The sequence below is a fragment of the Platalea leucorodia genome (genome assembly GCF_965183815.1).
Source record: "Platalea leucorodia genome assembly, chromosome: 14".
NCBI lineage: Eukaryota > Metazoa > Chordata > Aves > Pelecaniformes > Threskiornithidae > Platalea > Platalea leucorodia.
Genome location: NC_138836.1, coordinates 8,172,418 through 8,190,565, shown reverse-complemented (window position 1 = coordinate 8,190,565; position 18,148 = coordinate 8,172,418). Strand labels below are relative to the sequence as shown.

Sequence of the window (18,148 nt, the reverse complement as noted above, 5' to 3'; positions counted from 1 at the left end):
ATTTTTAAAATAGTGAAGTCTTATTGATAATATTGTATTAATTCACAAAGTTATTCATTATACCTGCAGAAGTATAAATGGTACCGTCCATAGAGTATCCAGAGTTACAGCTATCAAAACTCGGTTGTGTAAAATGTGCGTAGGGACAATTTTCATTTGAGAGACTAAAAGGTTCTTGAAATGGTAAATATTTACCTCTGGTGCAATGTAGTCTGGAGTGCCACAGAAGGTCCTGGTTGTTACTCCATCCAACATATGTTCTTTGCACATTCCAAAATCAGCAATTTTAATGTGTCCTTCTGAATCCAACATCACATTATCTAATTTCAGATCTCTATGAAGAATCACAGTAATTTAATGTTAATGTTTAGGATCAACTAGGGCCAACTTATCTACTTCTGCATCTAGGTGAGGAATATGCGTAGCTATTTGGCGGGCGGAGGGGACAGGGCTGCACGTGCACACCAGTCTACAGTCCAGACGGAGCCGGGCACCTCGCTGCACATAGATAAGAACGACCATAAGCCCTGAAACTGGACAATTAATCAAGAGGTAGATGTATATGACCATAAGCACGCTCACACTGAGACTGCTGAACGTGTAGAACTATTAAACATAACACAGGAATGCACGAGATCATATTTTACATTTTCAAGAGCTGTCAGTTGAGTTGGGCAGAGCACAGACATCAGAAAAGCTCAGGTAAAGCTGTGGCTTTGCTTTACAGCGCAGCAGCACCAACACAACAGTGATTGCTTTTTATAAAATGTTTTAAAAATGCACTGAAATGTTAAAGAAACTGATCCTTTCAGGGTTTTAAAAATAGTTCAGAAATTACTTATGCCAGATTATACTCACCTATAAATAATCCCTCTGTTATGGAGAAAGAATAACCCAACTGAGATCTCAGCTGCGTAGAACCTATATGAAAAAAAACCCAACATTTTTATTGCCTCATGATTTCCTTCTGACAAAATATTTTGGAAGTGCATCGTGGTAAAGAATGATAGTATAATAGTATATAAAGTACGTAATACATAGTGTGTATATATATATTAAAGTATAAAAATATATATATAACAGGCAGATGACATAAAAGACACCTTACTTTAATTTGACTTTAACAGACACATTTTGAGCATTTGATGATCAAATAATGCAGAATTAAAAGAAAAAAATTGAAAATGTCTCCCTAGACCACAGAAAAATGGTGCAGCTGGAGCACAGCATTTTACTGCACTGATCTCAATCTGCCTGCAAAGGTCATTATCTCTAATCACATATCAATGCTGAATTTAGGATGCAGCTCAATTTACACTGCAATTCATATGGCATGAAATAATTTGCAGAAATAGTATTCCTTTATACAGGCTGTTAATGGATTAATTACATAAAACTAATTAAAATGATTACCATATAAAATATAATTGCTGAATGTAGTTAAAGGATATATAATATTGATGGATGTTTGAAGCCAGTTGCTGTGGAACTGTGCAAATTATATGCAAGAGGATTATTTAAAGATTAGAATAATTTTTGGGCTAGCATAAGGGAAAGCTTAGCTCTGAAACACTTGATCAGAGGTGTTTGTGAATGCGTGTGCTGGAATATGCTCCACAGGCGTAAGCTGTCATAAAGCACCATAGTTTGCAACGGGTGTTGGCAAGTTACGTTAGCTGGGAGTCAAGGATGATCTGACACCATCTAGCTTTTATTTAGCGAGTTGTTGAAATTTTGTTTTATATCTCAAATACTTATATTTAGAAGGCCTCTCGTTTAAACAAGCCCTGATTATTTAAATTGAAATGAGAAATTATTTTAGCCGAATTCTTAAAACAGTTGGTCACACTTGATTTTAAAGTTTCATTGGCAAATGATTTATGAAACACTAATAAATGATGAGATGTTATAAGCATGACTAAAATGGTAGTGATGGATCTAGTCACATTTGAATATGCTACAGATCATTATCAGTTGCTCACTGATACGCCAGATGTACAATTACCTAAAAGGGATCACGTATACAAACAACTTCTTATCATTTATTAACTCCTCACAAATAAAACTTCTATAAAAAAGTAGGATCACAGAAATTCTTATAAGCTATACATTGAATTTATCTTGTATAAACTATAATTTATATTGCAATGCTGAGTTCATTTGTATTGCCTTTCCCTATAACACTAATTCAGACTGAGATGTTCTACTCACTTTTTTTTAATATTTGCTTTTAAAAACAACACCAGAATACCAAGTGACATCTTTAATTTCCTGTTGCCTTTTTTAAATTCTTGTCACTTTTAAAGTAGGCATTGCATGCCTTTGTTCGTGCTGTATTTTTGAATAAAAAGGCATAGCTAACTTTGGTCCATGTGGGCAAACAACATTTAAAAAATAAACTTCAGCTGTTGGGCCTTAAAAAACAAAATGAAAAGAGGCCAGCCTAGAGTTCATAGTGAACCCGAGAAGATGCTACTTGATAGTGTGATAAAGAAACCTAATCCTCTTACAGTATAAAATTAAGATGATGACATGATTTAAATACATAAACATGAACACTCACACTGCTTGTGGCTCCTTAAATTTTCCTACTTGCTGAATGTGATACATGAGATCACCACCATTCACATACTCCATAACAAAATACAGACGGTCCTAGGATAAAGTATTAAAGACACACAAAAATACATTAAGGAAAATATTAGATATGCATTGATCGGCAAAAAAGTCACTAGTATGTTATTATAAAGCTTTTAAGATCATCGGGACTGGTTGTACATTCTGGCAAAATTGATAGATCAGGAAATGGAAGTGGAATGTTTCGTATAAACCTGCAAGGGTAAACGACTGATGAGATCTGCCTAGATTTGCCAATTTTAGTGAGGCATTTATATATATTATTTGTCTACAATGGTTCCCATAATTATTCACATGTAGTTCTGTCTAAAAAATCTGTCTCTCTAAAAATAAATGTAAAAAAATAAATTAAAGATGGTTGAAAATTCTTGCTTTGAGGCCATTTCTAATCCTTCCTAATAAGTTTTCCTTTGGAAGATGGGAGGTATTAAAAAGACATTCTTTTAATTATTAAAAAAGAGGCAAGAAGAACAGTAGTTGGAGGGTTTACAAAAGTATCTGGAACCTTTACAACTGACACTAAATTACTTTCTCGCAGGCACATATTTCAGCTAGAGGAAGATGGCAATAAGGTATTTTTGAGGGAGACTTTTCTTGCACAGTGAGGGCTTTAAAGGCCACATCCAGGTATCGCAAATCAAACACGGCCATAACATATTGGAGTGCACTTAAGCAGTATTTTCCCACCTAGCGACCTTCAGATGATAAGACTTAAAACAGTAGGTCTGTTCCCCAGTTTTCAGAGGACTAAAACTGAGCTCTTCCAAGTTACGCCGCTAAGAACACATTGCTTACACTCCACAAACGTCTTTGATTTAGGATGGATGATTTTGGCCACCTCACATTGAAAATTCTGGTGAACAACACTATGGCAAGCTTACTTTCTGCAGTTATGACATGATCCAGACAGCATGTAAGATGCATTAATAATCCTCCTCCCAATTATGGAAGACTGATTTTCCTTTAGTTATTTTGGACAGAATCATTATCCTGAAGTATTTGTAGAAAAGTTCTGATCCAATATTCTGATGGGAAAGAGACTCATTACTAAGACACTCTAGCCCAATCTCTACTCCCTCTCTTTCCTTCAGGAGCATTGATTGAAAAAGAGTCTCTAATCGTCCAGTAACTAAGATTTCAGAACATTAACATGCATTTAAAAGCTGTGGTTTCCTGAGCTGGGTCCAACAGACAAGGCATGGGCAAAATGTTTAATTGGCCAGATCGGATTTATAAAACTTAGATTTTTTTGTATGAGTTTTCATGTTGTAAAATCCATGGCAACAGAAGCCTGCAGCTAAAAGCACTAACCAAAAATAATGAATTTTTCCTACGGTCACACAGTTTATGCCTTTCCCTCTCCTTCATATACAATTTGTCATTTTTGTAGCTAATATTAATCACTCGGAATATTTCATGGCACCAAGTGCAAACCACTCAACTCTTAGGAAAACATTAAGTAAATTAGGCAAAGGAGTTAATGATTTATCTAGACCTTCATGTACTCCATTGCTCTTGTATGTGATAAAACAAAAAAATTATACCGAAAATACTAAAAACTCCAACTTTTTTCCTCTATTCCCCTTAGCCAGAAAACACTAGACATTTGTACTTTTAAGACTTTACATTTAAAACGTAGTTGCTCAAAAGAAAGAGAAGTTTAAACAAAGTGGTTTTTCATTTACTGATGACACTGAGCTTTTTGGTTACTAATGAAGTTATATAAAGAATTCGAGGGACATAGAAGTCTGTTTCTCACTAGGACCTCTCTTATTACAACCATCTTCCTAGTATAAGTAGAGGCAGAAAAAATATTTTAGAAAGCAAGAATTACCAAGTGCAATAGTTCCCAGATTCACATTTTATTGTGATTAATTATGTCTGCAAATCTGTTGCTTTCAGGCCATTTTCTTCTCAGAGATTTGCAGATATTAAACAGGGTTTGGAAATGCCTCTAACAACACAGCCAATTGTGCCATGAAATGGTGACAGGATGATGGGGCTTGTTTGTGGAATATTACAATGTTATTACTTCCAACTAACTGCCTGTTACTTGTTCGTTTGTTTTCAGATTAAAAACCGGCAACAGTGTAAGTGACTATGGAATAGTCAAGTGGAAAACCAACAGTGTATGTCCGTTCGTCACCCCGTTAAGCTACAACCCACCCCTCGGGCACTAGTTCAAGGCCATTGTCATAAGATGGCTACAAGGTGGGACAAGAAGAGCCTTGATTTCGTGTGAATAAAGACCTCTGCCCAGCTTGGAACATTTGGAGCCAGTTCACTCAGTGTCAGTGTAGCCATGCCCACTCTGAAAACCAAAAGCACGCTGAGCGCCAGCTGTCTACCCCGCGGCTTTCCATGTCATCCACCAGACGGGTATGGTGCCGCTGGACTGCCAGACCCACCCTGCAGCCTGTCTCTGGGAGATGTTTTGCAATGTAATGGGGAAATGCCACTTCACATATTTATAGGGAAGGAAGGAAGGAAAAAACCCAATGCTTTCCTCTGTGCCAGGAGTGTAAGAAAACGAAATTAAATCCATCATCGATTCATGACTAATCACCTCACAATCTAACACCAGCCACTAAGACTTTTCAAGTACTATCCTCAGATCCTTACAAGTATTTAGGAATCTTTGGGAATCTGGGCTTAAGGCTCTGACTTAGCAAACAAACAGTATTAAATTTATGAATTGTCACACTGGCCTGCTTGAATTACTGTACGAAGAAAAATCTTTAAACCTAGGTTTTGTGTTTAAAATACAAGGGCTAATTACATGGGGTATCTCTTACTTCACCATTTTCTCTGTGCAGAAGCTATGATACATAGGTTGGATGATAATAAATGTTATTGAACTGATAAAATTAATGATCATACAGTATGGAAAACATCAGGGTGGCAAGAAAGACAGAGCTCACGTACAACTGTTTGGAAACAGGAGTGAAGCTGTGTCAGGAACGGTGGTTTATCTTGCAATGCCAGGACTCGTTTTTCAACCATTGTACATTCAACATCGTCATCCTGAATCACCACATCTTTTTTCAGTATTTTGATTGCATAGAGCTCCTCTGTCCCCTTCCTGTCTGCCAGCATCACCTGCACAAAGAGAAACAACAGGGTGAAAATCTTCTTATCTGCCAAGGAGGGAAGGTGACTCATATACCCGAAGATTTGTATAGATGGCAATCCAGCTTTTCCTTTTATTGGTATAGACTAACTTGATCAAAACTCCAAAAATATCATCATTACTCACCCACTGCAATGAGCTGTACCAGTCATTTCAGACAAAGCCTGTGCCAAAACCCTCTGGTTAATCGCAGGCACATTGCCAACGGGCTGATAAAATGTTAAGTCCCAGGGGACTTCTTCACTAAAGGGCACTTTATCATATAAGCGGTTGTTCAAGCAGACAGAAAAATAGCAGTCCTTTCTTTCAGCTAACGGATTTCAAATGCATATATATACTATTCCTGTTTTTTCCCAATATTCAGCCTTACCAATGTTGGTGACTTCCAGAACTGGCAGAGTGACCTAGGTAGTAAAGCCAGAAAAGTAGACTTAATTTCCTTGAAACTGCCGAGAAGTGAGGATCTAAAAGTCAGCAACTGTTTCTTACATCCTGCCCAACGATCTGAGTTTTTTTTTAATTTTTATTTTTTCCAAGAAAACTGCCCAATCATGACTGAAGCCTGCTAATCCTTAGGGAATCACCCTACTCCACGTTAAGAAATCCTCCCTCAAAAATGCACATCCTTTTGACTCTGGATTTTGCTTCTTAGAGAATTATTCATTCATTCTTCCTCAAGGAAAAAAAAAAGAAAAAAAGAACGTGAGTGGAATAGTTATCAAGAATTCCTACCTTCCCGAAGCTCCCCTTTCCAAGAACCATGAGAAAGTTGAAATCTGTCAGCTTCACCCTGTCCAGATTGTTGGATGGCACACTTGAGTTCTTGTCTTCTGTTGGAGTAATGACTTTGTTACCAGCTGGCCCAAGTTTGGCTTTCTGAAGAACACACACACACATACACACACAAAAACAGGAAAGTAAGAAGCGTAGCCCGTTTTCTTGGCAGAACGGATCATTGGGTGAAGGTTAGAATTGGAGATGACCGTATTTGAGGCGGCATTCCCAGGAGAAAGGCTGCATAACAAAATTTGCACAGACACAACTTCAAAGACTCATTCCAACAATACTCTTGACATTATTGAGTGAATTAAAGTGGAAAACTGTGTTCATGTATAACCAGATAAAAGCAGATATACTTATCTGGTTAGAAAAGCAAAACCAAAGCAAAAACCAAAGCCAAAGAAAAAAAAATCACTTATTTTCATGCCAAAAGCAGGCTTACCTGGTGTTTTTGTTTTGAAATATAAAAAATATGTTTCAAAAATATCATGCTATAATCTACATAGGGTATTTTAGGATATAAACAGTCTCTTCAATACATTCTCTTTTAAAATGTAATTCTTAAAGTCACTGCATAGCAAGAGTTAGGACATCTTTGACATGCATTAAGAAAAATAACCTACATTAAAAAAAACACAACGCATGAGAATTAATGCAGATGAACATGGCCACTTTCAAACTAGCAATACAATCAACTTTGATTTTCAATCAAGTGTTGATCTGGAAAAGGGAGGAAGGGAAACATTACATACAAAGGCTCTGCCTTGGCAAGACAGTCTGGTTTGCAGAAGGTTGCAACAGTCTCGGTATTTCATATGAGACACCATATAATTGCTCAAGTAAGTTGCATTTCAAATCTCAAAGTTAATAGAAGACAAAAAGGTAAGACTCACCGAAAGATAACGCAGGCTACAACTTAATATCCCTCTTTTTCTCAAAATAATCCCATATACCAGCAGAAGCAAAGCCAAGAAGGTTTAATAATACTTTGGGATGGATATAAGCGCCTTCCCCCCATCTATCTAGTGTGTTGGTCTGGTAAATAACCTCCAATATGGCTAACTTACTTTGTGCCATTGACATATGCTTGACATTTAAGGATAACTACTTTTCTCACTGCACTGTAGAAGGACAGTACTTGCATATTATCACTGTTCTACAGATAAAGAAAATTATAGAAATTAAAGTTTATTCCAAGTCACACAATAAATCACCTTAAAAGCCTGGCCTGGCATATACCTTTGGCAGCCTCACTGGGAACTGGAAAATACAAACTCTCCCCTCCTCAGACAAGTTTAAAACCATAAGATTGAAGGGGATGACTCGATTCACAGACTCCAGCCCGGTACTACCGCAGGCAGTAATGTCAAGTAATCCTGTGATAAAACAACCACACGTCACTTGAAAAGCATATTCAGCTTGGATGACTCTTCCTGCAGCTTTATAAATGCAGAAAGTCTTATACCCTGCCACAGGGATATGAATTTTGGCAATTTTGATCTCTCTCTTTTTTTTTCCTGTAATACAGCTTAAAATGTGGAATTTCTTCCACCACTATTATTACTTGCTTGCATGAAAGCTGCACTTGCAGATGCTAATCAGGATCATGTGCTGTGCAAACGTTTAGGAAGAGCCAGTCGGGGCGTCAGCCTAAGTCCCTGACTCTGCAGGCGATGGCCCCTCGGCAGATCCGGCTGCTGGGACCAACCCAGTGTCTGTGACAGAGCTCTCTGTCGGGACAAAGCTCCTTTCAAGGCCACAATACAAGACTGAGCCATAAGCAGAACAAGTAAAAAAGGAAAAAAATCCTAATATCCTTTATTTGTACAAGACGAAGACGTGGTTTAAAGGAGCATCTTTGCTGGCCATGTCTTTGTGATGCTCTCGCATATGGGATCTCCGATAAAAGATCCTGCTTTTGTGAGACAAGAAGCAATTTTAATACCCGCCTTCCCACCAAGTAAGGAAGATCCAAATCAGGCACTGAATGGAAAACACTAGTTTTATTTCTTAGTTTAAACCCACTGGGTAGGTTGTCAGCAGCCCGTTTGAAAAAAGTATCATTCAAAACCACAAATGAAGTTTTGTTCCAAGGCAGTTTGTTTCCTTGGGTACAAACCTGCCGTTCAGGCAGGGAGTGCTTTCCGCAGTGCCGCAATCCCAGGCTCGGGGGGTGAAGAGCACTTTTTCCAAAAAACCCGGAGCGGCAGATTCGTCGGCAGGCTCCTGTGCCCTCTGCCGGCTCCCAGGGCTGGCTCGCTCGGATCAAACACATGCGAGATGAAGTTGTCAGGACCTGAAGGCGGCATCTTAAAATAATACTAGAGAACCAAGCCAAGGCCTCTCTGCACCCTTGCAAGAAAACGCTTAGATTCAATGAGCTACAGACACAAGCTCCTCTAATTCCATTGTTTATCTTTCTTTAATTCGATGTTGCTCTCAATTTGATAATTTCTTTTTTCATATGGTAGATTTTTAAGGAGAACATCAGGTGCCTCCTGTTCGCTCAGGTGGGCTTCTGTGCCATCTGCTGCAGGTGGACGGCTAACGCAGGCAGGAGCTGGTGGGAGCGTACCTCAGCGGCGAGTGACCCGAGCTGACGGGGAGCTGACAATCCTGCTATCACATCACCAGTGCTGAGCCGCCGCGGTGCGTCAGCCCCGGCACCGGTACGTGTACAGGGAGAACCCTGTTGCAAACCGTACGTAAGAAAACATAGGAAATGGCATCCACAAAATGCTCGAGAAAGACCAGGCTGACTCAGTGCAAGCACACAGACCCAAGTGGAATGGCCTAAGGACCATATTAAATTATCATAACCTTATCAAAGGTCCATATTTCCCTTCAGCTAGGCCACTGACCATTTGTTCATGAGCATGATGAAAAAAGTTTTTCACATTTAGCGTGTGAATTCCTTTTACTGCTTTTTGGCTCAAGGTCCTAGTGAAAATATAGTGGGAATTTCAGAGCTGGCAAACATGTACTGGGAGGAAAAAAAAAAAGGAAACAATAATAATCCAAACCAAAACATTTCACAGATGATCCATTAAGAGCTTCCCAAAATACTACTGCAGCATGCTTCAATTATGACTTTGCCTCAGGCATATCATTTTGTCTCTTCTTAGTACTATTTAAAAAAAATTTCCAGAGCTACTGGAACAAAATTAGGCTATGGGCATGGAAACAAAATTAGATAAACATGGTCAAGCCATTAGAGACGCTACCTGTGCCACCAAGTTTTTGATGGGACAGTAAGACATCTTTATGAAATAAACCCTGACAGATCTAGTACTTATTACCTGTCTTCAAGAATAAGCTGCTGTGTATCTTCCATGTTATTCAATTCATCCTGAAGTATAAAGCTAAACCAAAACATCTCCTATAGCTTCATGGAAGTTTCTACACTCAGCAGAAACGTCACAACTCAGCACTAACAACTGATGTCGATGGACTTAAGGAAAGCATTTAACCTTGCCCTTTTATTACAGAACTTAACCCAGAATATGGGGCAAGACCAAAGTATTTCAGAAACTCAACCAACGATTTCTGGTTACAACTAAAGGATTACGAAAATGTCTTCAAATATCAAAATTGCTTTACATTAAACTACAGAAAACCTACAAAGCGAGTGAATGTCGTGTCTTATTGCAAGCAATGGGCGAAGATACAGGGAAACAATCATTTCCTTACAAGGTTTAGTAAAGACTTGGAGAAAACACACCTGAAATGTGCTGGGCTCAGCGTGCATGTGGAGACGACCTCATCCACCCCTACGCTGTGGCCATTTCCGCAGGGTTTCTGGCATCTGAGCGGGCCTTCGTCTCACCCTCTGGTTGAATATTTAGTTGGCTGTGCCCATTGGAGTTGTTTAATGACGTTCTATACAATGTGGTGACTTGCAAACTTTCTTCACACACAGCAATGTTAATTTCTTGTTATGACCCACACGGGAAATAACTTGCTGAACAGATATTTTGCCAGAAAAACACCTTTCCTCAGCTTTTTGAATACCTCAACATGTGGGACACTGTTTTTCCATGTAAAGAACAATTTATATATTTCAGATACTTCAGAGAGGGAACTACAAACTAAAACTACTGTTAAAACGCAGCCAAGGAGAGGAGCACAATAAAAAGAGAAAACGTTACATTACTGATGCATTTTAATTTGCATAAATGCAATGTAAAAGCACACACCGTTACTTCCACCATCACCTCTGCACCAGGATTGCCCATGATGAATTATTATTTATTAGAAGGGAAGAGAAACTGTTTGAGGCTTATGCTCTCTTAAGGCCAACTAAAGCACTAAAAATAGGACAGATACTGGATAGAAGTGATTTCCAGAGCTTCTGGGAATGCTATTTCCACAACAGGACTAACCACAGAGGAATAAAGAGACCCAGGGCTCTCTTGGATAGATAAGCTGTGTGTAAGGAGAGCAACTTGTGATGTAGAGCTTTACACACACAAAACTGAAGAGCAGGGACTGGACCTGAGACGCACACAGGCACCCAGATGGGATACCACAGACAGATGTCTCATTCCCTAAAGCTGACACTGTTAAATGGTGTCCAGAGCTTTCTGGATCTTGCACAGACCCATCATTTTTCTCTTCAAGCTCTGGCCTTATAAATAGCCCCAAAAGTGTATTTTCTCAGGTGTTTATCTAAACAAACTCAGTTTCTTTGAGAGGAGCAGGTTTTCTTACAGTTGGATATGGCTAGAAAAAAGGACCAATATGGAAACCCGCTGGACCAGACAGAGGGGTAGACCTGAGAGGAGGAAGAGCTAACCAGAATCATAGCCTACTGGTTGCTGTCTTAGAGGAAAGCATATTTCATAAAAAGCAGTTCTAAGAGATTTACTTAAAATGTTCTGTATTATTTTGGGACCTGCTCATCTTTACAGCATTACAAGTATCACAGTTCAAACCATTTTATTGATTTTATACATTAGGGCTTTTTCTTTTTATAATAGCAGGAATGCCTTAGCTTGCTTAAAATTGTCCACAAACTCTTTTACAATGAAGAACTACTTTTCTTCAGATTAGTCTCATGTAGGGTCCAATGACTGGTAATACTTACAAATCTTTTACCAGTTGTAGAGGCAGAGCACAAAAAGGGGCACTCTAATTTCTGCGTACCCACGGCCAGCGTACGTTAGTGTATTCTCATAAGGTCAAGAGCAGGAAACGTTTTAACACGCTCTCACGGAGCTCTACCATTAGTTTTATATCTGATACGCCTTGAATATTGCAGACAGAAAACGTCATGCAACCAACATACTCTTCCAGATTCCTGGAGCAAGAACAGTTTTGCAACTACAGAAGGGACATAAATTTAAACTATTCGTAAGAGTTTATTGAAAAGGAGCAATGATATTTTTGCCTCTTCCTACCATTACTGAAGTTGAAAAAAGCAGAATCCTACTTGAATCCACCTTTATTTTTTATGGATGTTAAAACTTGCTGAAGTTGAAGATGGCATTCTAGGCACTGGATTAATTTTCAATTTACATTCAGACTGCTTGGCTTAATACCTTTGATAAAAACAAAACACAACATTGTTACAACGAAGCCAGCTTGCAGCAAACAAACCCGGAAAACAGTATGTTAAATTAGTCTGCACTGGTAGCAGAGGAGTTAATCTTAAAAGAAAACAAGACATGCACATCATCTTACTTCCTCTGGTTTGGACGCACCTTATCTCGGCCAGTTCTTTTACCCTGAAACCACAGGTGAGACATACTTTATCTATGCAGCCCAAATGCACTTCTTGTTACAGAAGTTACAGTGTGTTAAACTGGAGAGTCTCTTGGAGATTTGTATGTGCTTTTTGGAAAAGATATCTCAGGTTTTGCAGTAAAAATGCTTTCAATTTATTTTTAATCTAAGTGTAACAATTGTTCTTTTAATTAGACATGAAAAAAAAAAAAAAAGTCTTCTCCAAAACTTAATGAGAAGTGTGATGCAAAGAAGAAAAAGAAGTGATTCAGGGAACAGTAATCCATCGTTGCACTCAATTTTCAATCACAGTAAATGTTCTCATTGAGTCTTTTCAAAACTTTCTGATTTTTTACTGTGAAGACAATCTAATAGGACAAAACAATAGATCTGAACATTGGCTTTTCTGCCTTCTAGTTATTAACTATAGTTCAGAAACTTAAGAATTATAGAGCAAAAAGACTGAATCGGTCATTTTTCCCATTAGCCAATACATAAACAAAATTTGTGAAGAATTGGAAAAATAATCTACTCAATTCACATTCCTACCCTCAGTCTCTTTAGGGCAATGGACCATGTATCATTATGTTGGTGCTTTAACACCTTGTATCACTCACCTTCATTAATTCTCTTCTGCTGCTGTTTGCAACACTCAGCTCAGCAAGACTGGGTGTGTTCCCACATGGAAAATAAACAGGGGGTTCCAGGACTGCCCAGACTTGCTGCCAGACCCCGCCACCCTCCAAGCACAGCTTCAGAAGGGAGAAACCCACATCATTCCCCATGAAAAAATACTCAAGCCACCAAAAGGCCTTGCGACGTGCAGTTCACTAGAGGATGCATTGCTCGGTTGTCTAGGCAACTCGCTCTTAGCAAGTTCAGGTGCCCAGAGGGAAGAACTACTGGTAACAAATTTTCAAAAGGAGAAAGTGATAAATGAAAAAATATTTAACAACAACGCTGAATTCCCATCCCATGTGCGGAGGTATATACGCATACAGCACACGCAACTTCTGTTTGGAAACAGCGCGCTTAATCGCCACATTTCAGCTGTTACTGGCTCCACTGACACCTACCGGGAACAGAAATCGAGAGCTTTGCTCCCAGCAACGGAGCCTCCTCGGGACTCACAGCTCCGCTTCCCATTACACACCAGCATCCTCTCCCCTCCGCTACAGCAGATGCCACCCAGCACCGACTGCTTTGCCCACGCAGTCGTGTTCAGCCGTAAACAGCAAATGAATGGTGTGACAACAGAGAGCAGCACTGGCTTCAGTCTCCATTGCAAAAAATCACAATTTTGATAGCATGACGGTCAGCAGTCCAAGGACTGACTGAGCAGGCTTGCTGCAGGCTTCATCTCAGGTCCCAAGACTTTCTTGAGATCCGTGGAGCAGGAATGTCCTCTTGCCAGGATTCAGTCCCCCTGCATAACTCCAACAATCCCCGCTCCTCACACTGCAACAAGTTCTCACCAGTTCTTTGCTAGACCCCAACGTGCTCTCCAAACGTCACCGGGTGATGGAGCAAGCCATCTCTCACTAGCCTGCCTTGTTCCCAATGTTTCTGTTCCTAATTCTTCAGTTAACCCAAAGCCACAGCAGAGCTGCAGGTATCACTCTGCCTCTGCACATCGCTTAAAAAAATGGCAAAATAGGTGGTGAGAAGCGAGGAAAGGAACAGTCTGAACAGTAACGCTCAAGTTTCACTACTCCGGCCCAGGAGGCTTTGGCTGCAAGCGTGAAACTGATGCTCAGTGAAGTCTGTTGCTACCTGGACTCTACACAAGAAGCATCAGAGCAGCTCAGATCTCGGACAAACCCTAGAAGATGTCCCTGACAGAACTGGCAAAACTCATACTAAGGATGCAAAAAAGAAACTGAAATAATTTACCAGAGTCTCAAGGAAGGACAAAAAGCCCTGCTCAGGTTTCCAGTCATGAAAGCTCAGTGGGGATTTTGATCAACAGGTCAAACCATTAGCAAGCCTTTAATAAAGTAAATAAATCCAATAAATTTCAAGTCAAAATCTGGAGGAAAAAACCTCCCATTCACTGAAATGTTCTCCATCATTGCGGCAGCTTGTTTCTTACATTATTGCATTTCCAATTCCATGTAATTATAGATGTTATGAAGGACTACCAATTTCATAGTTTACACTTAATTATCAGGATGCTGAGAATTTGAAATAAGAAAAGCCCATTTCTAAGCCCCAGCAAGACCTAATACTTCATCAGACTGAGTTTTAAGCTTAATACCATAACCTAATGCAAGCTTATAATTCATTAGCGGAGAGTTTTGTAGTCATGGAAACAACAGAGAAACGAGAAAGTTAGAACCTAAACTACGGGTGATTTAACAGCCCAGCAGCTCTCACCAGAGAGGGGATGGCACGAGCGTTACATCTTGGTCCAGCCTGAGCTCATGTTCTTGCTGTTGCAAGTCAACGGAGGGAAGGAACATCCTTGGCCATTTTACCTGTTTCCCTACAAAACATGTGCTGAGCAATCTGGGGAGATGCTTTTGCATTAAATTTCCTGTGAAACAGAACAAAAGATGCAGTCTCTGGCTCTTGCGCTTCTTGCCTTGGCTTAACAAATGCTTATGAAGAAGGCGGCAACACATGGCTTTTTCCCACCTTACTGTGCACTCTCACGGGTTCTTATTTGTTCAAGAACAAATAACTAATGAACTAAATTACAGAAATATATTGCACTAATGAATGTATACGCACGTATTTATGCATGTAGAAAGGAGCACGCTGGGATCAGACTGCAGCACCCTGAAGATGCCTACACGAGACCCAGCAACACAGCAAGACACACCCATCCCAGGGAGAAGCACTGGACCACGGACATTGCCACGGGTTCACACAGATCATTTTTCAGCCACGTATTCCTTGGTGAAATTGCATTCTAGCAAAACTTCTTCGCGGCAAGGAGAACACTGAAAATACGCAAATAAGCAGAAAGCTGCACTCTTATATTTATTTTCATGATGGTGACGTCACTACGGTGAACTATGACGTAATTAGTGAAAAACGCAATATATAAAAATGAAGTAAAATGCATTTTTACTTCAATAGCTAAAATAGCTATTGAAAAATAGCTAGAAAAAAAATTCTTATCATTCCCATTGCTAGTAAAAAGGCACAAAGGCAAACAGGATGTTTCCTAAAAATATAAATGGGGAGCATGATAAAACTCTACCTGGGAGTTAAATATGGAGTATTTCACGTCTTTAGTCTACTTTTCCCCTCATTTCCTCTCCTCCTCCCCTTAAACTTCTGTCATGTTTACCCTTTTGGTTAGTAATAGTAAATTTATTTAAAGGATTTGCCTGAAAAAAAGATTTGTGCCATATGTGAGAAGGATTAAAAATGCCTTTTTGCAGAAAGCATGTCCAAGAACACAGGAAACCCACTCCTGAAGGCCACCCACGTGCTGTACTGCTTTGCTCATCACGTAGCAACGATGATATCAGAGTGTCCATGAATTAACTTGGGTTACAAATAACAGAAGAGAAAGCAGTGTGTCCCACAAAGAATTTTGGATGACTAGTAAAACTGAGTTATTTTGCCTAATCCTGGCATGAGCTGTGCATTTGGAACCATGGCTCTTCTAACGCCTTGCAGGTTCACAAAGTTCATGAGATAATTTTGCTTAGAGACTCAGATTTCCATGGAGGTCCATTTCTCTCACCTAGCACACAAAGCTGAGCACGACAGAGGCAGGTCGTTACAGAAGTCAGGGGCACCCGAAGGTAAAGATGATCTGAGCAATATAAAGGTGAGCAGAGGCAGCACTCGCTTTTACAGCTGCAAATTATTAAATATTTTGATTAGAGGAAAAATTATCATCAGTGCCAGTTAAAAATCTTGAATAAAGGGCTGTATGAAAAATGTTATACTGAATTTTATCAAAATAGCAGTTTAATTCAATGGGTTTGTATCTTTCTAAATATATACATACAAACAATTTGCATTATTTAATTTCTTTCAGGACTTTTGCTAGACAGCTTTTCGCTTTGGGAGCTATTCTGTGTTCTTTACTGACCTCTTGTGGTTTCTAACTCCGAGGAGAAATTATTTTCTCAAGCTCAACATTACGTTAAATGGATGCTTACTTAGGATAAAGGCAGTAAGAGTCCTAAAGGACAATACAACAGTTTAATATACCATACCGCATCTCAACAGAGCTGCTTATTTTGGGGGGCTTATAATCACATTCCCTATGCAATTTTTCTTTTATTTATTTATTTTTTTTTACTTTTTTGTGTTGTTGTATAGAAGTTAAAACTATATGAAGTACGTGAATACATGATTTCTAAAAAATCCCCAAATTTTCCAGGCACAAGATTAAGGTAACCATATCCCCTAGAAAATGTAGACAATGAAGTCAAATGACTATGAAAGATAGTCATTTGAAAAGGGATATATCTATCCTAAGAATGGGAGTTTCAGGGGATATTGCCCTGGACAACGGATGTCTGGCTGTGAGCAGTGAAATCGGGAGAGGGAAGAGTTTCCAGTTACCCATTTGGCACTGTCAACATGTTTAATCTGTTTAATAATCCTGTGGCCACCTGAGTCTACTTTGTTTTCTGCCTTTATTGCCAAACACGCTATCCCCCGCAACAGAGCAGTGCCTAACTAGATGAAATGTAATTAAAGAGGCTGCCTAGGAATAATATTCAAGAATTCTTGCAGAAATACCCATGATAGCAGTAATAAAAGCCCCAAACAACAAATACGCTCCTAGAACAACAAATCCCTAAGTGTTAAAAAAAGAACTGCTTTTATATATGCTCCTTCATTTTTTAATTATGCAAATTACTGCTGATTTTCAATAATAAAAAACCTAGAGTCTAGAATTTGCTTTTAAGCATAAAGCCCATTACAATATGGACAAAAAATAATAGAATTCTGTTCTAAAATAATCTTTAAAGACTTCAGTTCTACCTGATCTTAGCGCAAATCCCTGTGACCAAACGCAACAGCCATGAAAAGCTGCAGACTGGGACCGATTTTAAACCCTTGAGATTCTGTATCCAAGTCTTAACATGCTATGGAATTATTTAATGCACACAAACACACGCACACAAAGATGAAGGTGTTTTCTGCATGATGTTGTGAAAATAATCGACTTAAATATACACTTTGCTGGTGGAACAAAAGCAGCGTAAATGCGTGATCCTTCCCAGTATCTGATAATTTCATAAACAAGTATTTATGCCGTTTGACCTTGCTCACAGCATTCTCAAATTCGCTATGATATTATAAACTCATTTTTGTACATTTTACTGGTTTCTAGCTCAGAAGTGTTGCATTATCCTCAGGAACACAGCCTTCCTTCTTCATCTGCTCCTGCTGTTTCCTTTCAATTCCAATCTTGTAAACTTGGGAACATAACCTCCCCGGCAGTCCCACATAAACTGATTACTTACAAAATTATTTCCAAAGCCATGCTAACGTCAGTGGTGATTAGCTTGTAGAATGCAGCATGCAGTGACGCCTCTGAGCTTAGGTTAGTGATGCTAAGTCACTGTCAGCAGCAAGCAGAATGGGGATTTGTAATAATTTAGAGAGAAAAGACAGACAATAAACAAGGAAGCATTTTTTTCCATGAAAAAATGAAATTCTTGACTCTCCTCTTCACATCAGAACAGAATGCCAACTTTCTTTGCTGGAATTCATGTTTATAATTCACAAGGACTAAGCACAAATTTTGCCTATGAAGCAGCAGCTGTAGGGAACCGTTTGGCCCTGGTTTTAGGTGCACTCCTGTGATGAAAACACGAATCGACCAAGGACTTTTGTCAGTTTATATCAGTGCACCTCAAGGTCTAGATTTTAAAATGAAGTGACAACACCATGTTA

The 18,148-nt window shown here is 39.2% G+C and overlaps 1 protein-coding gene across 1 annotated transcript in view; it reads right to left on the bottom strand.

Moving 5' to 3' along the window:
- Positions 1 to 18,148, bottom strand: part of PRKCA (protein kinase C alpha) — a gene marked incomplete at its 5' end in the record, with an annotated part of 155,940 nt that overhangs the window by 14,018 nt on the left and 123,774 nt on the right. The window contains 5 exons of the mRNA XM_082326809.1: positions 196 to 334; positions 859 to 921; positions 2,564 to 2,655; positions 5,563 to 5,736; positions 6,500 to 6,643. Of these exons, the coding sequence (XP_082182935.1) occupies positions 196 to 334; positions 859 to 921; positions 2,564 to 2,655; positions 5,563 to 5,736; positions 6,500 to 6,643 (612 nt within the window). The remainder of the gene's footprint in view (positions 1 to 195; positions 335 to 858; positions 922 to 2,563; positions 2,656 to 5,562; positions 5,737 to 6,499; positions 6,644 to 18,148) is intronic.